At 49.9% G+C, this 23,684-nt stretch overlaps 3 protein-coding genes and 2 long non-coding RNA genes across 5 annotated transcripts in view; all 5 read right to left on the minus strand.

Moving 5' to 3' along the window:
- LOC135184151 (serine/threonine-protein kinase PAK 1-like) overlaps nucleotides 1–23,488 on the minus strand; it is a 52,241-nt gene extending 28,753 nt beyond the window's left edge. The window contains exons 1-3 of the mRNA XM_064159744.1: nucleotides 23,411–23,488; nucleotides 22,592–22,748; nucleotides 22,230–22,293 (exon numbers count right to left, since the gene is read on the minus strand). Of these exons, the coding sequence (XP_064015814.1) occupies nucleotides 22,230–22,255 (26 nt within the window). The 5' untranslated portion in view covers nucleotides 22,256–22,293; nucleotides 22,592–22,748; nucleotides 23,411–23,488. The remainder of the gene's footprint in view (nucleotides 1–22,229; nucleotides 22,294–22,591; nucleotides 22,749–23,410) is intronic.
- On the minus strand, nucleotides 1,318–14,509 carry LOC135184004 (uncharacterized). The gene is made up of 3 exons (XR_010305812.1): nucleotides 14,357–14,509; nucleotides 13,464–13,501; nucleotides 1,318–1,353 (listed from the first exon to the last, which is right to left on the minus strand). It is a non-coding gene; the product is annotated as an uncharacterized LOC135184004 (long non-coding RNA).
- LOC135184128 (serine/threonine-protein kinase PAK 3-like) lies at nucleotides 7,211–11,293 on the minus strand. The gene is given in 10 exon segments (XM_064159717.1): nucleotides 7,211–7,306; nucleotides 7,810–7,913; nucleotides 7,916–7,946; nucleotides 8,732–8,788; nucleotides 8,790–8,929; nucleotides 9,351–9,450; nucleotides 9,548–9,665; nucleotides 10,393–10,440; nucleotides 10,859–10,922; nucleotides 11,224–11,293. Coding segments are annotated over 10 exon segments (828 nt in total).
- Nucleotides 16,331–18,198, minus strand: LOC135183697 (uncharacterized). The gene is made up of 3 exons (XR_010305664.1): nucleotides 17,848–18,198; nucleotides 17,023–17,175; nucleotides 16,331–16,536 (listed from the first exon to the last, which is right to left on the minus strand). It is a non-coding gene; the product is annotated as an uncharacterized LOC135183697 (long non-coding RNA).
- Nucleotides 18,587–21,028, minus strand: LOC135184129 (serine/threonine-protein kinase PAK 2-like). The gene is made up of 5 exons (XM_064159718.1): nucleotides 20,915–21,028; nucleotides 20,719–20,818; nucleotides 20,101–20,297; nucleotides 19,180–19,317; nucleotides 18,587–18,679 (listed from the first exon to the last, which is right to left on the minus strand). Exons 1-5 carry the CDS (start codon nucleotides 20,999–21,001, stop codon nucleotides 18,587–18,589), a joined length of 615 nt encoding a protein of 204 aa, XP_064015788.1. The 5' UTR covers nucleotides 21,002–21,028.
- Nucleotides 23,489–23,684: the final 196 nt, after the last annotated feature.

The raw sequence follows: 23,684 nt of genomic DNA on the forward strand, positions 1-23,684 counted from the left end.
CCAGGGCTCTTAAAACGTTTGGGTTTGGTGTTCGCTTCTCAAACTGAAAGGCTAGCTTTACACAGGGCCATGGCTGGCTTCACGTTCAGTTTGCACTCGTTTTCTGAGAGATGATGGAAACCAGGAGTGTGCTTGAGGCAAGGATACAGAAACAGATCTCTCCTGGGACCCACAGCCTTGCTGCTACGTAAGTGAGCAGAAGCAGGGAGCATCCCTCCTTTCTGATCAGAACTGTTGAACTGACTTCCTCACCAGCACTGCAAGCTCTAGGGAGTGGTCATCAGGACTGCACTCCAGTCCTTCAGAGACCTTCCTTCTCTCTACAATGCAGAGCTCTGTAGGATTCTTCTCACCAAACTTCACTCATGGAAGAGTTAGGGCTGTGGTCTCAGCTGTTCATTTAGCTACTTAGGCTGTGAAGAAGGACAGGTACCTCCCAGGGGGCAGTTTCTTCCACGGGTCCTGCAACTTTGTGATCTACACCTGACAACTGCTCTTTCCACTGATGGCAAAGAGCCTACAACAGATAACTCTGGACTGGGACTTACACCCCTTTTCCATTTTGGGACATGTTGCCCTAACAGATGGACAATCATTATTATCTTCTCGTCGTTATCTTCATTCTCCTTCTCATCATCCTCTTCACTTTTTTCACGGGAACAGTTTTCACCGAGAACAGTCTGATGATGTTTCTGATGATGATTCAGATGAAGCTTCGGATGATGCTTCATATGATTGATTCAGATGGTGATTTGGATGGCGATTCATATGACGCTTCGGATGATGCTCATATGATGCTTCATATGATGTTTTGGATGACGATTCAGATGAAGCTTCAGATGATGCTTCATATGACGATTCAGATGGTGATTTGGAGGATGATTCTGTGCTGCTCTGTGGACAGACAGGAGCACGAGGAACGGTCACCTTCTAGGGCTTGGGAGGTTTGGTAATTACACACAACTTCAGTCTTCAGAGGACACGAGAAACCAACCTAGCCATGCCTGTAGTCCTACAGGCCTGTGTTTAAGTTACGCTTGGCACATACGTCACGGTAGGAGAACTCCAAGCCCTTGGAGTCTTCATCCAAGTGCTGTCTGACTGAAGACAATGCTGCTCTAAATTACACACCTACAGTGCTGACCAAACCTGGGACTTACTGGTTTTGTATCTTCAGGCTGCGGCAGAGGTGGAAGTTCATTGGCCTCTTCCTCATGTTCTTGATCTCCATCTGCATCTTGGAGCTGTGGCACAGGGTGGAAGCTCACTGTCCTCTTCCTCATGTTCTTCATCTCTCTCTGCTTCTTCAGAAACAGAGGGAGCTTGTGGGCTTTCTGGTGCTGGTTGTGTGCTCTGTGGACAGATAGGAGTACAAGTGATGGTCACCATCCTAGGGCTTGGGAGGTTTGGTAATTACACACAACTTCGGTCTGCTTAGACGTGAGAAACCAACCTAGATATACCAGCAGTCCTACAGGCCTCCCTCCTTTTAACTCGGCACAGTTCAGTGGAAGCTCACAGAGCTCTGTGTAGGAATAATTGCTCTTGGTGGCTTCCATTCCTGCTCATAGCAGATTAGGTCATTCCTATGGCTCAGTCCAGTCCTTATTTCACAAAATGTAGTGTTTGGATAGACCACTGGAAGCCACTTCCAGTTGCCTTGTTAAGTGTTTACCAGCTGCTTTAGAGCAGGCTACAAGAAACCACTTAGAGAACTGAGGCAAATAAAAGGCACCGTTCTACACATCCACATCCATAGGGTCCAGCTGGAATACCACTAAGGGACAAGCCACAGGAAACAAGGGAGACCTCATCTTTGCACCCGAGTTTCACTGTGTAAATGACCGTATTGCTGCCCTACCCCCACCTGGACCTGAGCACTGCGTCCTACAGCTGACCACAGAGCATTGCAGCTTCTCTGACACTCGGTTCTGACTGATAGCCAGCTTCTAAAGGGACGTGGTGAAAGAGGCTACTACTCTTGCCAGAGCAGGTAATGACACTTCAGCCGTTCTGAACACAAACTGACAGCACGTTCCACTGTTCTGAAGTGCTCTGAAAGTAAGAGGTCACTTGCACACTCACCGAAGATGGCATCGTCTGAACAAATGGGTGACTTGTTCTGCTAAGGGAAAGGGAGAGTTAACCAGATGCTGCAATAAGGCTACCTGGGCTGGGGAACCCCTGGGAACAAATAGATGGCATCTTTCTTTACAAAACTCCTCTGGTAGCAGCCGTTGTTCTACACAGCAGGCAACACAACAGGGCAATACTATACCAGGGATTCTTTTTCTACAGCTTCTTGTATCTACTTTTTGCCCTGGTTTTGCCAGTAATCAAGCCCGTTCAAATGCAAATCGTTCTTCAGCAGCTAGTGCCTATTCGCCTGAGCTAACAAAGCGGGGGTTTACTTCCCTTTCTGTTTGCTTTAAATCGCTTATATGCATTGGATCTCTTCAGCTGCTGAAATGGTTCCCCAAGAAAGCTTCCCCCAAATCCCCTTTTAGCATGGCAGTTCTGTTCTGACAATAGTACAGTAACAGCTTCCTGAGGTCAGGGGCGCACACCAAATGCTTGGAAGTTTGCCTTTCCTCACAGGAGTAAATGGCTGGTTAGTGAGCATTCCGTGTCAGGTTAGACAGCCAAGTCTTTTCATGACAGCATTCAGAAAAAAGATGCTTCCTCCCAGGAGAGGAGCGCTGTTAGTAAACTCTGCAGATAACACCAGAGTGTGTGGAAGGAGCTCGGAGGAGCTCTCCCTGTTTGCATTTTGGAGCCTGTTGTGCTGGCTGAACCAGCAAACTGAGCAATTGCCAGACTCTGCTGCCACAGACGTGGTGGTTCCATGTGTCGGGAACTGCACCACTGCAGGTCAACTTTCCTTAAGAACCAACTAATTCGTAAGGGAATACCAAAAGGAGACGTTGATAGAGAAGGCAGGTTTGCTGCTGTATTCGAACGAGAGCCTCTACTTACTTGTTAACGACTGTGCCATCATCCGGGGTTTGTCGTCCATCAGAAGATTCAAAGCATGGGCAAAATCACAAAGCAAGCTAGATGCAACATAGAATGCTGCTGCCATGTTTGGATTCCAACGCAGCAGTTTTCCAGACTGCAGAGTCAAGGAAAAAGAGCCTAAACCGGCGCGCTCTTCCTGGAAAGAGCTGGTGTCCGAGGCTGCTGCACACACGCAGAGTGCTCTGAACACTACTGGAGACTGCTGGGAACAGACGCCTAATGTAGTGGTACCCCATTGTTACATCACAAATAGTTGCTCCACCAAGCCCCTGATGTGGGGACTCCGGCCTGTCCCTTGGCTGCACAACAGCAGTTGTCTCAGATTCTACAGTGCAGTTCAGACCCACTCACCAACCTTCAAATAACAGTGCTATTTGTGTTCCTTACTGAGAATGTTATGTTAGTGAAGGCAGGTTTTTGACCTCATTGCTGTGTTCCCAATTCCCTTTCCCTCTTCCCACCAGGACAAGCTATCTTTAAAGACACCACACAGTAACTGGGTGGCCCGTACGGGGAACGAGATGGTTGCTGGTTTGCATAGTTTGAATTGGAAAAAATACAGCATTAAAGCTTAGGGAAAATGCTGCTCTCAGTGAAGCTGGCATGGAGAATTGAAAGCTTGCGGAGGGGAGCGGCGGACGGGCCGAGAAGGGAGCTGCAGGAAGCGCCTTGAGGCCGTTAGAGGCGGTTGAAGGTGAAGCGGCCGAGCCCCGCGGCTGACCGACAGCACGGAGCCGAGCGGCCAGCACGGGGCGAGCTGGAGGCGTGGTTAGAGCGGAGCAGGCCGACCGGGCGTGTTTTCCCCTCCGGATCGGAATCCGCGGGCTGCGGAAACGCAGGCGGCTCCGGCCGTGCCGGCAGTCCTTCCCTGGACTCGTAGGCGCAGGCAATGCTCCAAAGACGGCGGCCCGTCGGGAAGCAGCGCCGTCCGTTTGGCGAGCTGACTGCCGTTGGGGCCATCTTCTTGCTGGGCGCAGCCGCTCCCAGTTCACGGGCTGAGCTGGTGACTCCAGAATAAACCCGCCCCGGCCCTGCATATCACCTGGTTTCAGGATCACAGGATATGAAGGGTTGGAAGGGACCCTAAGGAGATCATAGAGTGCAAACACCATCCCCCCCATCCCCACCACCCTGCCCCCGGCCAGAGCAGGACAACACTACCTAACCCAGCTCAAGTGGAACACATCCAGACAGACCTAGGAAGTTCTCCAGAGAAGCACCCCTCTCCACAGGCTGCTCTCCAGCAGATCCCCTCCCAGCCTGGACTGGTGCAGTTATTATCCTCCCAGGTGCAGGACCCTGCACTTGCCCTTGTTGAACTTCATCTGGTTCCTCTGTGCCCAGCTCTCCAGTCAGTCCAGGTCTCTCTGGATAGCTGCACAGCCTTCAGCTGTACGGCCAAGCCGATAAAATGCCATGAATGCTCTGGGCCTGGGGCAGAGTGTCTGGAATCTCCGTAGGGCTGACTTCTTCCCATTATCCATGTCTTCTTCCATGGGACTGCCTTGTAAAAAGGGAGCCTCCACCTTTTGTAGCCTCCTTTTAACTACTGGAGGTGATCAAAACCTGTTCTTTCAGGGTTCCTCATACGGCAACTTCCCAGTTCTTGGATCATATTACTGTGCTCCTCTGTGTATCCTCTGCAGGCCAACCACCTCTGTTTTGCAGAGCAGTGACCTAAAAGTGAACGCAGTACTCCAGCTGTGGCCGGGACAGCTTTGAGTAGAGTGAAGATGGTCATTACCTGTCTCTCTTAGCCCCTTTTCATCTTAAAGGAACTAGAAAGCATTAGGAATGATAATAGAAAAGATTGTATTTTCCCTTTCCATCTGAAAAAATAAAGGAACTAGAAAGACAGTAGGAATGATAACAGAAATGATCATATTTTCCCTTTCCATCTGAAATATAAAGGAACTAGAAAGCAGTAGGAATGATAACAGAAATGATTGTATTTTATTAATAGCAAAAATAACAACAACAATAACACTACAGACGCAGGTCGGAGTTGCTCCCCCCTCTTAGCCACCAGGAGTATGACCACTGGTTTCTTTGCCCCTCCATCTGTCCTGCAGCACATGGGTTGAGGTTTTCTTCTCAGTCCTGCTCTGAGCTGCTGATGTAGTTGGGAGCTTAACTGGCTGAGGTAGGAATTATAAAAAGAGAATTATTTTTACTTTCCCCAAAAGCCCCACCCCTAAACTATACACAGAACTAGTTAAGGTTTATTTACAGGTTCTAAGTCAGTCAGGAAATCTTCACAAGGATGCTTTGGGCAAGTTTAGTAATTTAGGAAAGTCAGAAAATGGAAAAGGCTAAGCTACAAGACAGCGTTACCCTGCTTAAAAGTCAGGCTGAGCAGAAAACCTAGGTGTTGTAGTTTCTTGTGCGAGAGCACGGCAGCCTGAGATTATTTCACGCTACTCTCTTTCTATTGGAGATGAAAATACAGAAAGGTTTGTGTTTAAAGATGTGCAGGGTCATGGGAGTGAATAGCATAATAACGATATCTGGAGGGGGCCAGTTTGTCCCCTGGGATGGAACTTGGTCTTTGTAGTTTTCTTAGGGACTCTGGAATAACACGGAGCCCCTCAAACCATGACGCTAGGGAGCAGCAGATTGTACTCACAGAGGAGAAGCAGGACTTTAGCAGTGATCCCTGCTGAATTTCTCTGCGGCAGCCTCTGAAACTTGCAAGCAATATCCCGTTGTGGATCCACGCGGCATTAAGTCAGACGCGAACGAAACCCGCCGAGTCAAAGTGCCTGTAGACACAGCTGCCTGTGAGGCAAAGATCATGGAGAGGCACTGTTTTAGCAGCGCAGGCACAAAATCAAACTGCTGGCAGCTCTCTCTCTAGTAGACCTTAAGGACTTGGGAAACTTGCAGGACATGCCGGGGAGCGAGCGGTACTAGAGCGGACCTGCACAGAACGGTGCTGAGCGCAGGAACCGCGTTGTGCTTTTTTCCTCACTCTCTTTATAAGCTTCCTAGGCTTTGTGTCTGCTGCCATATGTACAATGGGCCTGCAGAATCCAGCCAATCGCCAGCCGATCCCAGCGTGGGCTTTCCCACGAGTCAGTACCCATGCGGAAAAGGGCACCTTTTGCTGTTCTCCCTTCAAGTCTGCAAGGCAGGGGGAAGCAGTTTTGCAACCTTCTTCTTCTCCCATTCACACCTCCCGAGACGGAGGGTGGGGAAGAAGGCATTTGGAGTGCCCCACAACAGTCCACCCAGGTAGCAATGGACAGAATGTGTCTAGGAATTCAGAGGGATGGGTGATAAGCCCTTGCAGCTCAGTGAGGCTGTGTGCTGTCTATAGGTTAGTCCTCTGCATGCAATACCAACAGTATTTAACAATAGCCCAAACACTGGTTAACAGCAGTGCACAGTTAAATAAGCAAATTGATTGCTCTGTCCTGGCAGAGCAATAGTAAAGTTCATGGTAGTGACTTAGCTGCTTTGAGTCCATGGCTGGAGGTCATGCTTTCCAAGTCCTGACGCCATCACCACTGGCCACATCGGAGTGATGTGCCTCCGTCTCCTGTGTAGATGGTCCTTCCTCTCCCAGGTGCTGGTCAGGTACTGGTCCATGTCCCGGAATCTGGTCCTCGGCCTGGCCTCAGTCCTGCAAAGAGAGAAACTTGCCTCGGCACGTAGTAGCCGGGCTTAGCAATTAATCGCTGGGGACAACTCACCTCACACTTATGCAGTGGGTTCCTCCATTAGCATCCAGGGCTTCCCAGGCCTATAAGCCCCCTGGGCTTAGCCAGTATCATGAGCACAACCCCACTAGAGAGCACATTAACCAGCACAGGTTGGCCCACTTGAATTTGGGACAAGGAATTATCCTTGGTCCCTCCTGGCACGTGCTCAGTGACCACTGTTGGCTCAGCTAGGCAGAAGGTCTAATCCTGGGGCTGCTGTAGCTCCCCCAATGATTGTTGACCATAAGAACTGCCTGAGCCACTGCTGCCACAACTTAGTGTTTTGCCTCCTGCCTAGGAGGCGAGAAAGGGTTAAACCCCTTCCTGGACAAGCAGAAGCCTCTCCCAGGAGGGGTGGAAGTGCTGGGGAAAACAGCTCCTGCCTCTTCTTCCCCCATTCAAACTTCCAGGGACAGAGCCGGGGGAGCACTCCAAATCCCTTCTTCCTCCCACAGCAGGTGCCACCGCAGAAACGTTGGCCACAAGCGCTAGTGTCTCCTCCTCCTCTTCTCATTCAGTTGCTTTGCCGCCATGATGAGAGGAGTCAGACTGGAGAGCGACTTGGCTGATTGTAAAAATGGATGCTGTTGGAGGAAGAAAAAGAGAGGAACCATAGCTTCCCAAAGCCAGCTACTCACAGGCTCATGCAGTAGTGTTCCTCGGGTTACCAGGAAAATGCACAAACAGCACTGTGGGGACCACCTGCACCTTCATGCCCAGCACCCTTGCTACCACAGGCAGACACAGCTCATCATCACATTAATCCCTGAGGGGCATAAGCCATTGCGCTGGGAAGCCCAGTACGTCTAGGAAGTGTTATCCCAGTACGTCTAGGCCCACATGCTCCTCTGAAGACCACTGCGGGACTGCTCTGGTTGAAGGAGGTGCCTGCTTTCTGCAAGGGAGGGTGGACTAGATGTCCTTCAAAGGTGCCTTCCAACCCAAACCAGTCTGTGATTCTTGTCCTTTGAAAAGCACTGTGACTAGAGAGCACTAAGTGGGGGGTCCGTAGATGCCTTCAGGCCGTAGCTGATGAGAAGGCCATCCATAGTGCAGCTGTTTCACTTGCAGCTGCTTTGGGCTTTACCTCCAGAAGCTGCTCAGCTGACCATCGCCTGTTCTCATCCACCTCCAGGCAGCAGTTCAGAAAGTCACACAACAGCAGGGAATGTTGCCCGGGGTTCTTCAGCTTGGTGTTCCGTTCTGGGCTATCAGTTTTATCGCCTACAGAGAAAGGGAACGTGACACTCCACCTGCTTGTTTCATATCCACAAGTGCTTACACTAGACCCCAGTCTGATTCTCAAGGTCCAGTCTCCAGCAGCAGTTTCTTCCCTGGCAGAGGGGTAGAGGTGATGTTTCTATTCCAACAAATAAGTCTCCCAATTGTTTCGGGAGGCCACAGCTCTTCCAACATCTCAAAGACCTTGCCTTGACAGGCGAATGCACTGGCTCGCCCAGTTAGCTTGAACTACACCACCAAAAAGCAGATTTACTTTCATAGGGGTAGTCCAAATTCTTTTGCTCTGTTCTGCATAGAAAATGGTAACCAACCGCATAAACCAATCTGGTTATCTTTCTCCAAAGACTAAGATATAGAACCACTGCAGAGTGCACAGGAAACAGGGCAATCTCATGTTCTCTGACCGCCCAGAAAAAGGAGGAGACCTATGAGATGGGGGGAAATGGAAGCTGCCCACTCCCAGAGAGGCAAGCAAGTGCCCTTGCAATTTCCTTCCTCTTTCCAGCTCTAGCACAGCGGAGGACTGTGTGAACGAGGATGGAGATGGAAGTCCATCCACACAGTTGCCCAGAGTGTATCTGCCAGTCCCACGGCTTAGGACTAGGGCTAGCCAGAAAAAAAGAAAGGTGATACTAGTAGGGGACTCCTTCTCAAGGGAGGCCTTGAGAGAACTAGTTCACACTGATGTGACTTGAGATTCTGGCTCGTGGGAGCCAAACCATGGTACAGATTGGAAAGACAGTGGTATCTATTTATCTGCCCCTTACCTCGTGAGGACGTTGGTCCAAGTAAGGAGGTTCTCCTTCCACCATTTCTATTGCCAGTGATGCCAAGTGACCAGATGTCCACTTTAGGGCCGTATGGTTCTTCTCTTGCCACTTCCGGTGCTATCCAGTAAGGAGTCCCGACCATTGATGTCCTCCTACTCTTCTCAGGGGTGGTGTGAGCAGAGAAGCCAAAATCAGCTGAGAAGAAAAACAAGTATTGTTAAAGCCAGCTAGAGGGATGAAACCGAGCAGAAGCAATGCCCACTACGGTTGATTCTATCTGGAACAGCAGCCATGAGCTGGTTACTTAGTGCTGTAGCCAGTGAAATACTGGACTGGTCCCTTAAAAAACATCCCTCAAGTTGCATGCAGTGCCTTTTACGCACTTGGAGCTTTAGAATGTCACTGCCTCACTCTGGAAGGCACCTACCCAAACCAAAGCCACTCTTTATGCCTTTCCACTTCCTGTCCTTCTCTGCACACAGGATCTGCTCTCAGCCTGCACCAGTGGCCAGTGCACGACCACGGGCATCACCTTGGGGTAACTGGCAGTCACTCATCCAAATAGGTAGCCCCACACCCCCATCCTGGGAATGCTGGTCCTGACCAGAGTACCTACCCAGCTTGACAGATCCATCCATTCCAAGGAGGATATTGTCACTTTTGATGTCTCTGTGGATCACTTGGTTTGAGTGAAGGAAAGCCAGGCCTTGCAGGCACTGACAAGACAAAAGAGAAACGAGAGGGTGAAATTTACCACTTGTTGAGAAGTCCCATCCTGTCCAGGTAATCAGAAGCACACAGAGGATCCCTTACCTCCCTGCAGACAGCTGCTATCTGTCTTTCATGCATACGCACATTATGAACGAGGCCAGCCAGAGAGCCTCCAGACATGTATTCCATCACCACCCAGAGGTGAGAATTGACTCTGTAGCTGAAAAGACAACGATGTCAAAGAGATCAGTTTTCTGCTAGTGAATCTTTGGCTTGCAGTATGAACACAGGCGTGATACGAACATAAGTACGTACCTCTCTAATAGTTCACAATGTTGGATGCTTATTCTCCTTCGGGATCAGGATTTCTCTTAGTAAACGTTTACTGGCGTGGTTAGGAATTTCAATTGCTTTATGGCCACCTGAAATGACATTGAAAACCATACACTTGAGCAGTCTGTTGCACGAGGCCTGAGTGAGCACGCCGTGAGTGTCTGTGGATGTCGTTGCCGAGCTGTGCCAAAGTGTCTTGTTAGGCACAGGAGCTCAGCGCCTTGCGTTACAACAGCCTCTTTCCCTGCCGCCTTGCGTGCTAGCTACAGGACAGGTGGAGATGTGCTCGCTGGTATTTAAAGTCTGCCTTTTGGCCCTCCCTACACATTTGGCCAGTCGCCTCTCGCCTCCCCTGTCTAGTCTTGCTCTTGACGTGGCAAGAAGAGACAGGGACACCCCTTTGCTCTCTCTCAATTCTGTTTTTTCTATGGTGAGATTTTGGGGCAGGGCTTGCATAGATTCAAAACTTCTGCCTTGAGAAAGGAAGTGAATGTTAAGGTGCAGAGGGGAAGCCTTTGCAGTAAAAGTCTACTGCTGACTGCAAGCTCCATCCCCAGTTCACACCAAGGAGAGAGACGAAGGCCTGCAGAATCTGCTGGACTGATGGCACTGACCTCTCGTCCTGTGTAAGATTCACGTGCACGATAACTCTTCCCGATGCCCTAGAAATGAAACAGCAGCAAAGGAATGAGAAGATGTTTAGTCCCGATGAAAGATGTTTAGTCTCAGTGAATGAAAGCAAGCCCAGGCGGGAGACAGCTCTCTGCTGCTTGTAGTGGTTCTAAGCCACCTTTGTGCAGCCACTCCTTCAGCCAGCAGCGCACAGTGCAGGAGCCCACCAGCCCTGTATCCAAGATAAAACCTAATTCCAACATAAAGGGCTGGTGCAGCAGTCCAGTTCCTCCTGATCATCCTCTTTGATTGCCTTTGTGGCTACATCCTGGTTGATTGTATGATCTTTCTGGAGGATCTTTCCCCATTACTCTAAACTGACCTGCTGCAGCATCACAGTCACGAGCTGGCTATGGCAGCGTGCTCGCTCTTGTGCGTTTCTGTGTTAGTAACTGTGCCTGGACTTACCCTTTACCAATTTCTGCCAACAGCATGTATTTCTGCTTAGGATCTCCCACACTCAAAAGGCTGCCTAAAAGAAACAAAAGCAAAGATGCTTGCTTCAGAGGGGAGCAGATCCGGTCACAGTCTTCTGCACTGTCTTTGCCTTTGGTGTGTAGGAGGAAGCTCAGGCAAACCCAGCCCACTCACAGCTGCCCTCACAGGCAGAAGGGCTATCCAGAGTGCCCTTTACTTCCTCCAAGCACAAACACAACTTGTGCAAGGGAATTGTTAAGTGCCTCTTGACACTCAACTGAGGATGAACATTTGCATGTCCCAAGACACGCAGACCATGCACTGGTTGGGCAGGACCCCATACACAGAATACGTACGCAGTTTCTCTAGGAGGAGCTCTGTTTTTGTCTCCTTGGGTTTCTCCTCTGCCCGTCTGACTTGCTGCATGAAGTCTTTCTCTTTGCGGCTTCAGGCTGAGGAGTGGCTGCTGGTGCTGATGCAGGGTCAGGATTGATTGCAGAGCCTGGGCAGTTCTGTGACAAGGAAAGGATCTGGGTCAGAAAGGTGGCTTGTAGAGATGCCCCAGAGGTGACATTTCAAATGCAAGCCCTTAGGAAGGCGCTGTTTGCCACATCCAGGGCTCTTAAAACGCTTGCGTTTGGTGTTCTCGTCTCAAACTGAAGAGGCAAAGCTGAAAGGCTAGTTTTACACAGGGCCATGGCTGGCTTCACGTTCAGTTTGCACTCGTTTTCTGAGAGATGATGGAAACCAGGAGTGTGCCTTGAGGCAAGGATACAGAAACAGATCTCTCCTGGGACCCACAGCCTTGCTGCTACGTAAGTGAGCAGAAGCAGGGAGCATCCCTCCTTTCTGATCAGAACTGTTGAACTGACTTCTCACCAGCATTGCAAGCTCTAGGGAGTGGTCATCAGGACTGCACTCCCAGTCCTTCAGAGACCTTCCTTCTCTCTACAATGCAGAGCTCTGTAGGATTCTTCTCACCAAACTTCACTCATGGAAGAGTTAGGGCTGTGGTCTCAGCTGTTCATTTAGCTACTTAGGCTGTGAAGAAGGACAGGTACCTCCAGGGGGCAGTTTCTTCCACGGGTCCTGCAACTTTGTGATCTACACCTGACAACTGCTCTTTCCACTGATGGCAAAGAGCCTACACAGATAACTCTGGACTGGGACTTACCCCTTTTCCATTTTTGGGACATGTTGCCCTAACAGATGGACAATCATTATTATCTTTCTCGTCGTTATCTTCATTCTCCTTCTCATCATCCTCTTCACTTTTTTTCACGGAACAGTTTTCACGAGAACAGTCTGATGATGTTTCTGATGATGATCGGATGAAGCTTCAGATGATGCTTCATATGATGATTCAGATGGTGATTTGGATGGCAATTCATATGACGCTTCGGATGATGCTTCATATGATGCTTCATATGATGTTTTGGATGATGATTCAGATGACGCTTCAGATGATGCTTCATATGACGATTCAGATGGTGATTTGGAGGATGATTCTGTGCTGCTCTGTGGACAGACAGGAGCACGAGGAATGGTCACCCGTCTAGGGCTTGGGAGGTTTGGTAATTACACACAACTTCAGTCTTCAGAGACACGAGAAACCAACCTAGCCATGCCTGTAGTCCTACAGGCCTGTGTTTTAAGTTACGCTTGGCACATACGTCACGGTAGGAGAACTCCAAGCCCTTGGCGTCTTCATCCAAGTGCTGTCTGACTCAAGACATGCTGCTCTAAATACACCACCTACAGTGCTGACCAAACCTGGGACTTACTGGTTTTTGTATCTTCAGGCTGCGGCAGAGGTGGAAGTTCATTGGCCTCTTCCTCATGTGGGCTTTCTGTGCTGGTTGTGTGCTCTGTGGACAGATAGGAGTACAAGTGATGGTCACCATCCTAGGGCTTGGGAGGTTTGGTAATTACACACAACTTCGGTCTGCTTAGACGTGAGAAACCAACCTAGATATACCAGCAGTCCTACAGGCCTCCCTCCTTTTTAACTCGGCACAGTCAGTGGGAAGCTCACAGAGCTCTGTGTAGGAGTAATTGCTCTTGGTGGCTTCCATTCCTGCTCATAGCAGATAGGTCATTCCTATGCTCAGTCCAGTCTTATTTCACAAAATGTAGTGTTTGGATAGACCACTGGAAGCCACTTCCAGTTGCCTTGTTAAGTGTTTACCAGCTGCTTTAGAGCAGGCTACAAGAAACCACTTAGAGTACTGAGGCAAATAAAAGGCACCGTCTACACATCCACATCCATAGGGTCCAGCTGGAATACCACTAAGGGACAATCCACAGGAAACAAGGGAGACCTCATCTTTGCACCCGAGTTTCACTGTGTAAATGACCGTATTGCTGCCCTACCCCACCTGGACCTGAGCACTGCGTCCTACAGCTGACCACAGAGCATTGCAGCTTCTCTGACACTTGGTTCTGACTGATAGCCAGCTTCTAAAGGGACGTGGTGAAAGAGGCTACTACTCTTGCCAGAGCAGGTAATGACACTTCAGCCGTTCTGAACACAAACTGACAGCACGTTCCACTGTTCTGAAGTGCTCTGAAAGTAAGAGGTCACTTGCACACTCACCGAAGGATGGCATCGTCTGAACAAATGGGTGACTTGTTCTGCAAAGGGAAAGGGAGAGTTAACCAGATGCTGCAATAAGGCTACCTGGGCTGGGGAACCCCCTGGAACAATAGATGGCATCTTTCTTTACAAAACTCCCTCTGGTAGCAGCCGTTGTTCTACACAGCAGGCAACACAACAGGCAATACTATACCAGGGGATTCTTTTTCTACAGCTTCTTGTATCTACTTTTGCCCTGGTTTTGCCAGTAAATCAAGCCCGTTCAAATGCAAATCGTTCTTCAGCAGCTAGTGCCTATTCCGCCTGAGCTAACAAAGCGGGGGTTTTACTTCCCTTTCTGTTTGCTTTAAATCGCTTATATGCATTGGATCTCTTCAGCTGCTGAAAATGGTTCCCCAAGAAAGCTTCCCCCAAATCCCCTTTTAGCATGGCAGTTCTGTTCTGACATAGTACAGTAACAGCTCCTGAGGTCAGGGCGCACACCAAATGCCTTGGAAGTTTGCCTTTCCTCACAGGAGTAATGGCTGGTTTAGTGAGCATTCCGTGTCAGGTTAGACAGCCAAGTCTTTTCATGACAGCATTCAGAAAAAAGATGCTTCCTCCCAGGAGAGGAGCGCTGTTAGTAAACTCTGCAGATAACACCAGAGTGTGTGGAAGGAGCTCGGAGGAGCTCTCCCTGTTTGCATTTTGGAAGCCTGTTGTGCTGGCTGAACCAGCAAACTGAGCAATTGCCAGACTCTGCTGCCACAGACGTGGTGGTTCCATGTGTCGGGAAACTGCACCACTGCAAGTCAACTTTCCTTAAGAACCAACTAATTCGTAAGGAATACCAAAAGGAGACGTTGATAGAGAAGGCAGGTTTGCTGCTGTATCGAACGAGAGCCTCTACTTACTTGTTAACGACTGTGCCATCATCCGGGGTTTGTCGTCCATCAGAAGATTCAAAGCATGGGCAAAATCACAAAGCAAGCTAGATGCAACATAGAATGCTGCTGCCATGTTTGGATTCCAACGCAGCAGTTTTCCAGACTGCAGAGTCAAGGAAAAGAGCCTAAACCGGCGCGCTCTTCCTGGAAAGAGCTGGTGTCCGAGGCTGCTGCACACACGCAGAGTGCTCTGAACACTACTGGAGACTGCTGGGAACAGACGCCTTATGTAGTGGTACCCCATTGTTACATCACAAATAGTTGCTCCACCAAGCCCCTGATGTGGGGACTCGCCTGTCCCTGGCTGCACAACAGCAGTGTCTCAGATTCTACAGTGCAGTTCAGACCCACTCACCAACCTTCAAATAACAGTGCTATTTGTGTTCCTTACTGAGAATGTTATGTTAGTGAAGGCAGGTTTTTGACCTCATTGCTGTGTTCCCAATTCCCTTTCCCTCTTCCCACCAGGACAAGCTATCTTTAAAAGACACCACACAGTAACTGGTGGCCCGTACGGGGAACGAGATGGTTGCTGGTTTGCATAGTTTGAATTGGAAAAAATACAGCATTAAAGCTTAGGGAAAATGCTGCCTCTCAGTGAAGCTGGCATGGAGAATTGAAAGCTTGCGGAGGGGAGCGGCGGACGGGCGAGAAGGGAGCTGCAGGAAGCGCCTTGAGGCGTTAGAGGCGGTTGAAGGTGAAGCGGCCGAGCCCCGCGGCTGACCGACAGCACGGAGCCGAGCGGCCAGCACGGGGCGAGCTGGAGGCGTGGGGTAGAGCGGAGCAGGCAGACCCGGGCGTGTTTTCCCCTCCGGATCGGAATCCGCGGGCTGCGGAAACGCAGGCGGCTCCGGCCGTGCCGGCAGCCTTCCCTGGACTCGTAGGCGCAGGCAATGCTCCAAAGACGGCGGCCGTCGGAAGCAGCGCCGTCCTGTTTGGCGAGCTGACTGCCGTTGGGGCCATCTTCTTGCTGGGCGCAGCCGCTCCCAGTTCACGGGCTGAGCTGGTGACTCCAGAATAAACCGCCCGGCCCTGCACTATCACCTGGTTCTCAGGATCACAGGATATGAAGGGGTTGGAAGGGACCTAAGGAGATCATAGAGTGCAAACACCATCCCCCCCAACCCCCACCACCCCGGCCCCCGGCCAGAGCAGGACAACACTACCTAACCCAGCTCACAGAGGAACACATCCAGACAGACCTTGGAAGTCTCCAGAGAAGCCACCCCTCTCCACAGGGCTGCTCTCCAGCAGATCCCCTCCCAGCCTGGACTGGTGCAGTTTATTATTCCTCCCCAGGTGCAGGACCCTGCACTTGCTCTTGTTGAACTTCATCTGGTTCCTCTGTGCCCAGCTCTCCAGTCAGTCCAGGTCTCTCTGGATAGCTGCACAGCCTTCAGCTGTACCGGCCAAGCCGATAAAAATGCCATGAATGCTCTAGGCCTGGGGCAGAGTGTCTGGAATCTCCGTAGGGCTGACTTCTTCCCATTATCCCATGTCTTCTTCCATGGGACTGCTTGTAAAAAGGGAGCCTCCACCTTTTGTAGCCTCCTTTTAACTACTGGAGGTGATCAAAACCTGTTCTTTCAGGGTTTCCTCATACGGCAACTTCCCAGTTCTTGGACCATATTACTGTGCTCCTCTGTGTATCCTCTGCAGGCCAACCACATCTGTTTTGCAGAGCAGTGACTAAAAGTGAACACAGTACTCCAGCTGTGGCCGGGACAGCTTTGAGTAGAGTGAAGATGGTCATTACCTGTCTCTCTTAGCCCCTTTTCATCTTAAAGGAACTAGAAAGCATTAGGAATGATAATAGAAATGATTGTATTTTCCCTTTCCATCTGAAAAATAAAGGAACTAGAAAGCAGTAGGAATGATAACAGAAATGATCATATTTTCCCTTTCCATCTGAAAAATAAAGGAACTAGAAAGCAGTAGGAATGATAACAGAAATGATTGTATTTTATTAATAGCAAAAATAACAACAACAATAACACTACAGACGCAGGTCGGAGTTGCTCCCCCTCTTAGCCACCAGGAGTATGACCACTGGTTTCTTTGCCCCTCCATCTGTCCTGCAGCACATGGGTTGAGGGTTTTCTTCTCAGTCCTGCTCTGAGCTGCTGATGTAGTTGGGAGCTAACTGGCTGAGGTAGGAATTATAAAAAGAGAATTATTTTTACTTTCCCCAAAAGCCCCACCCCTAAACTATACACAGAACTAGTTAAGGTTTATTTACAGGTTCTAAGTCAGTCAGGAAATCTTCACAAGGATGCTTTGGGCAAGTTTAGTAATTTAGGAAAGTCAGAAAATGGAAAAGGCTAAGCTACAAGACAGCGTTACCCTGCTTAAAAGTCAGGCTGAGCAGAAAACCTAGGTGTTGTAGTTTCTTGTGCGAGAGCACGGCAGCCTGAGATTATTTCACGCTACTCTCTTTCTATTGGAGATGAAAATACAGAAAGGTTGTGTTTAAAGATGTGCAGGGTCATGGGAGTGAATAGCATAATAACGATATCTGGAGGGGGCCAGTTTGTCCCCTGGGATGGAACTTGGTCTTGTAGTTTTCTTAGGGACTCTGGAATAACGCGGAGCCCCTCAAACCATGACGCTAGGGAGCAGCAGATTGTACTCACAGAGGTGAAGCAGGACTTTAGCAGTGATCCCTGCTGAATTTCTCTGCGGCAGCCTCTGAAACTGCAAGCAATATCCCGTTGTGGATCCACGCGGCATTAAGTCAGACGCGAACGAAACCCGCCGAAGTCCAAAGTGCCTGTAGACACAGCTGCCTGTGAGGCAAAGATCATGGAGAGGCACTGTTTTAGCAGCGCAGGCACAAAATCAAACTGCTGGCAGCTCTCTCTCTAGTAGACCTTAAGGACTTGGGAAACTTGCAGACATGCCGGGGAGCGAGCGGTACTAGAGCGGACCTGCACAGAACGGTGCGAGCGCAGGAACCGCGTGCTTTTTTCCTCACTCTCTTTATAAGCTTCCTAGGCTTTGTGTCTGCTGCCATATGTACAATGGGCCTGCAGAATCCAGCCAATCGCCAGCCGATCCCAGCGTGGGCTTTCCCACGAGTCAGTACCCATGCGGAAAAGGGCACCTTTTGCTGTTCTCCCTTCAAGTCTGCAAGGCAGGGGGAAGCAGTTTTGCACCTTCTTCTTCTCCCATTCACACCTCCCGAGACGGAGGGTGGGGAAGAAGGCATTTGGAGTGCCCCACAACAGTCCACCCAGGTAGCAATGGACAGATGTGTCTAGGAATTCAGAGGGATGGGTGATAAGCCCTTGCAGCTCAGTGAGGGCTGTGTGCTGTCTATAGGTTAGTCCTCCTGCATGCAATACCAACAGTATTTAACAATAGCCCAAACACTGGTTAACAGCAGTGCACAGTTAAATAAGCAATTGATTGCTCTGTCCCTGGCAGAGCAATAGTAAAGTTCATGGTAGTGACTTAGCTGCTTTGAGTCCATGGCTGGAGGTCATGCTTTCCAAGTCCTGACGCCATCATCCACTGGCCACATCGGTGTGATGTGCCTCCGTCTCCTGTGTAGATGGTCCTTCCTCTCCCAGGTGCTGGTCAGGTACTGGTCCATGTCCCGGAATCTGGTCCTCGGCCTGGCCTCAGTCCTGCAAAGAGAGAAACTTGCCTCGGCACGTAGTAGCCGGGCTTAGCAATTAATAGCTGGGGACAACTCACCTCACACTTATGCAGTGGGTCCTCCCATTAGCATCCAGGGCTTCCCAGGCCTATAAGCCCCTGGGCTTAGCCAGTATCATGAGCACAACCCCACTAGAGAGCACATTAACCAGCACAGGTTGGCCCACTTGAATTTGGGACAAGGAATTATCCTTGGTCCCTCCTGGCACGTGCTCAGTGACCACTGTTGGGCTCAGCTAGGCAGAAGGTCTTAATCCTGGGGCTGCTGTAGCTCCCCCAATGATTGTTGACCATAAGAACTGCCTGAGCCACTGCTGCCACAACTTAGTGTTTTGCCTCCTGCCTAGGAGGCGAGAAAGGGTTAACTCCCCTTCCTGGACAAGCAGAAGCCTCTCCAGGAGGTGGGAAGTGCTGGGAAAACAGCTTCCTGCCTTCTTCTTCCCCCATTCAAACTTCCAGGGACAGAGCCGGGGGGAGCACTCCAAATCCCTTCTTCCTCCCACAGCAGGTGCCACAGCAGAACGTTGGCCACAAGCGCTAGTGTCTCCTCCTCTTCTCATTCAGTTGCTTTGCCGCCATGATGAGAGGAGTCAGACTGGAGAGCGACTTGGCTGATTGTAAAAATGGATGCTGTTGGAGGAAGAAAAAGAGAGGAACCATAGCTTCCCAAAGCCAGCTACTCACAGGCTCATGCAGTAGTGTTCCTCGGGTTACCAGGAAATGCACAAACAGCACTGTGGGGACCACCTGCACCTTCATGCCCAGCACCTTGCTACCACAGGCAGACACAGCTCATCATCACATTAATCCCTGAGGGGCATAAGCCATTGCGCTGGGAGCCCAGTACGTCTAGGAAGTGTTATCCCAGTAGCGTCTAGGCCCACATGCTCCTCTGAAGACCACTGCGGGACTGCTCTGGTTGAAGAGGTGCCTGCTTTCTGCAAGGGAGGGTGGACTAGATGTCCTTCAAAGGTGCCTTCCAACCCAAACCAGTCTGTGATTCTTGTCCTTTGAAAAGCACTGTGACTAGAGAGCACTAAGTGGGGGGTCCGTAGATGCCTTCAGGCCGTAGCTGATGAGAAGGCCATCCATAGTGCAGCTGTTTCACTTGCAGCTGCTTTGGGCTTTACCTCCAGAAGCTGCTCAGCTGACCATCGCCTGTTCTCATCCACCTCCAGGCAGCAGTTCAGAAAGTCACACAACAGCAGGGAATGTTTCCCGGGGTTCTTCAGCTTTGGTGTTCTGTTCTGGGCTATCAGTTTTATCGCCTACAGAGAAAGGGAACGTGACACTCCACCTGCTTGTTTCATATCCACAAGTGCTTACACTAGACCCCAGTCTGATTCTCAAGGTCCAGTCTCCAGCAGCAGTTTCTTCCCTGGCAGAGGGGTAGAGGTGATGTTTCTATTCCAACAAATAAGTCTCCCAATTGTTTCGGGAGGCCACAGCTCTTCCAACATCTCAAAGACCTTGCCTTGACAGGCGAATGCACTGGCTCGCCCAGTTAGCTTGAACTACACCACCAAAAGCAGATTTACTTTCATAGGGGTAGTCCAAATTCTTTTGCTCTGTTCTGCATAGAAAATGGTAACCAACCGCATAAACCAATCTGGTTATCTTTCTCCAAAGACTAAGATATAGAACCACTGCAGAGTGCACAGGAAACAGGGCAATCTCATGTTCTCTGACCGCCCAGAAAAAGGAGGAGACCTATGAGATGGGGGGAAATGGAAGCTGCCCACTCCCCAGAGAGGCAAGCAAGTGCCCTTGCAATTTCCTTCCTCTTTCCAGCTCTAGCAGCGGAGGACTGTGTGAACGAGGATGGAGATGGAAGTCCATCCACACAGTTGCCCAGAGTGTATCTGCCAGTCCCACGGCTTAGGACTAGGGCTAGCCAGAAAAAAGAAAGGTGATACTAGTAGGGGACTCCCTTCTCAAGGGAGGCCTTGAGAGAACTAGTTCACACTGATGTGACTTGAGATTCTGGCTCGTGGGAGCCAAACCACGGTACAGATTGGAAAGACAGTGGTATCTATTTATCTGCCCCTTACCTTGTGAGGACGTTGGTCAAAGTAAGGAGGTTCTCCTTCCACCATTTCTATTGCCGTGATGCCAAGTGACCAGATGTCCACTTTAGGGCCGTATGGTTCTTCTCTTGCCACTTCCGGTGCCATCCAGTAAGGAGTCCCGACCATTGATGTCCTCCTACTCTTCTTAGGGGTGGTATGAGTAGACAAGCCAAAATCAGCTGAGAAGAAAAACAAGTATTGTTAAAGCCAGCTAGAGGGATGAAACCGAGCAGAAGCAATGCCCACTACGGTTGATTCTATCTGGAACAGCAGCCATGAGCTGGTTACTTAGTGCTGTAGCCAGTGAAATACTGGACTGGTCCCTTAAAAAACATCCTTCAAGTTGCATGCAGTGCCTTTTACGCACTTGGAGCTTTAGAATGTCACTGCCTCACTCTGGAAGGCACCTACCCAAACCAAAGCCACTCTTTATGCCTTTCCACTTCCTGTCCTTCTCTGCACACAGGATCTGCTCTCAGCCTGCACCAGTGGCCAGTGCACGACCACGGGCATCACCTTGGGGTAACTGGCAGTCACTCATCCAAATTGGTAGCCCCACACCCCATCCTGGGAATGCTGGTCCTGACCAAGAGTACCTACCCAGCTTGACAGATCCATCCATTCCAAGGAGGATATTGTCACTTTTGATGTCTCTGTGGATCACTTGGTTTGAGTGAAGGAAAGCCAGGCCTTGCAGGCACTGACAAGACAAAAGAGAAACGAGAGGGTGAAATTTACACTTGTTGAGAAGTCCCATCCTGTCCAGGTAATCAGAAGCACACAGATGATCCCTTACCTCCCTGCAGACAGCTGCTATCTGTCTTTCATGCATACGCACATTATGAACGAGGCCAGCCAGAGAGCCTCCAGACATGTATTCCATCACCACCCAGAGGTGAGAATTGACTCCGTAGCTGAAAAGACAACGATGTCAAAGAGATCAGTTTTCTGCTAGTGAATCTTTGGCTTGCAGTATGAACACAGGCGTGATACGAACATAAGTACGTACCTCTCTAAATAGTTCACAATGTTGGGATGCTTATTCTCCTTCGGGATCAGGATTTCTCTTAGTAAACGTTTTACTGGCGTGGTTAGGAATTTCAATTGCTTTATGGCCACCTGAAATGACATTGAAAACCATACACTTGAGCAGTCTGTTGCACGAGGCCTGAGTGAGCACGCCGTGAGTGTCTGTGGATGTCGTTGCCGAGCTGTGCCAAAGTGTCTTGTTAGGCACAGGAGCTCAGCGCCTTGCGTTACAACAGCCTCTTTCCCTGCCGCCTTGCGTGCTAGCTACAGGACAGGTGGAGATGTGCTCGCTGGTATTTAAAGTCTGCCTTTTGGCCCTCCCTACACATTTGGCCAGTCGCCTCTCGCCTCCCCTGTCTAGTCTTGCTCTTGACGTGGCAAGAAGAGACAGGGACGCCCCTTTGCTCTCTCTCAATTCTGTTTTTCTATGGTGAGATTTTGGGGCAGGGCTTGCATAGATTCAAACCTTCTGTCATGAGAAAGGAAGTGAATGTTAAGGTGCAGAGGGGAAGCCTTTGCAGTAAAAGTCTACTGCTGACTGCAAGCTCCATCCCCAGTTCACACCCAAGGGAAAAGAAAAAGACCTGCAGAATCTGCTGGACTGATGGCACTGACCTCTCGTCCTGTGTCATATTCACGTGCACGATAAACTCTTCCCGATGCCCTAGAAATGAAACAGCAGCAAAGGAATGAGAAGATGTTTAGTCCCGATGAAAGATGTTTAGTCCCAGTGAATGAAAGCAAGCCCAGGCGGGAGACAGCTCTCTGCTGCTTGTAGTGGTTCTAAGCCACCTTTGTGCAGCCACTCCTTCAGCCAGCAGCGCACAGTGCAGGAGCCCACCAGCCCTGTATCCAAGATAAAACCTAATTCCAACATGAAGGGCTGGTGCAGCAGTCCAGTTCCTCCTGATCATCCTCTTTGATTGCCTTTGTGGCTACAACCTGGTTGATTGTATGATCTTTCTGGAGGATCTTTCCCCATTACTCTAAACTGACCTGCTGCAGCATCACAGTCACAAGCTGGCTATGGCAGCATGCTCGCTCTTGTGCGTTTCTGTGTTAGTAACTGTGCCTGGACTTACCCTTTACCAATTTTTGCCAACAGCATGTATTTCTGCTTAGGATCTCCCACACTCAAAAGGCTGCCTAAAAGAAACAAAAGCAAAGATGCTTGCTTCAGAGGGGAGCAGATCCGGTCACAGTCTTCTGCACTGTCTTTGCCTTTGGTGTAGGAGGAAGCTCAGGCAAACCCAGCCCACTCACAGCTGCCCTCACAGGCAGAAGGGCTATCCAGAGTGCCCTTTACTTCCTCCAAGCACAAACACAACTTGTGCAAGGGAATTGTTAAGTGCCTCTTGACACTCAACTGAGGATGAACATTTGCATGTCCCAAGACACGCAGACCATGCACTGGTTGGGCAGACCCCATACACAGAATACGTACGCAGTTTCTCTAGGAGGAGCTCTGTTTTTGTCTCCTTGGGTTTCTTCCTCTGCCCGTCTGACTTGCTGCATGAAGTCTTTTTCTTTGCGGCTTCAGGCTGAGGAGTGGCTGCTGGTGCTGATGCAGGGTCAGGATTGATTGCAGAGCCTGGGCAGTTCTGTGACAAGGAAAGGATCTGGGTCAGAAAGGTGGCTTGTAGAGATGCCCCAGAGGTGACATTTCAAATGCAAGCCCTTAGGAAGGTGCTGTTTGCCACATCCAGGGCTCTTAAAACGCTTGCGTTTGGTGTTCTCGTCTCAAACTGAAGAGGCAAAGCTGAAAGGCTAGTTTTACACAGGGCCATGGCTGGCTTCACGTTCAGTTTGCACTCGTTTTCTGAGAGATGATGGAAACCAGGAGTGTGCCTTGAGGCAAGGATACAGAAACAGATCTCTCCTGGGACCCACAGCCTTGCTGCTACGTAAGTGAGCAGAAGCAGGGAGCATCCCTCCTTTCTGATCAGAACTGTTGAACTGACTTCTCACCAGCATTGCAAGCTCTAGGGAGTGGTCATCAGGGACTGCACTCCAGTCCTTCAGAGACCTTCCTTCTCTCTACAATGCAGAGCTCTGTAGGATTCTTCTCACCAAACTTCACTCATGGAAGAGTTAGGGCTGTGGTCTCAGCTGTTCATTTAGCTACTTAGGCTGTGAAGAAGGACAGGTACCTCCAGGGGGCAGTTTCTTCCACGGGTCCTGCAACTTTGTGATCTACACCTGACAACTGCTCTTTCCACTGATGGCAAAGAGCCTACACAGATAACTCTGGACTGGGACTTACCCCTTTTCCATTTTTGGGACATGTTGCCCTAACAGATGGACAATCATTATTATCTTTCTCGTCGTTATCTTCATTCTCCTTCTCATCATCCTCTTCACTTTTTTCACGGGAACAGTCTGATGATGTTTCTGATGATGATTCATATGATGCTTCCGATGATGCTTCATATGATGCTTCCGATGATGTTTTGGATGATGATTCAGATGACGATTCAGATGAAGCTTCAGATGATGCTTCATATGATGATTCAGATGGTGATTTGGATGATGATTCG

This window comes from Pogoniulus pusillus, chromosome 19 (assembly GCF_015220805.1).
Source record: "Pogoniulus pusillus isolate bPogPus1 chromosome 19, bPogPus1.pri, whole genome shotgun sequence".
Lineage (NCBI taxonomy): Eukaryota > Metazoa > Chordata > Aves > Piciformes > Lybiidae > Pogoniulus > Pogoniulus pusillus.

Coding starts and splice junctions, on each gene's coding strand:
- LOC135184129 (XM_064159718.1), bottom strand. CDS start 21,001: ATGGAATACATGTCTGGAGGCTCTCTGGCTGGCCTCGTTCATAATGTG. Junction 20,298..20,718: donor GGATGGATCTGTCAAGCTGG/GTAGGTACTCTT, acceptor TTTTCTTCTCAG/CTGATTTTGGCTTGTCTACT. Junction 18,680..19,179: donor CAGCTGAGCAGCTTCTGGAG/GTAAAGCCCAAA, acceptor TTCCTCCAACAG/CATCCATTTTTACAATCAGC.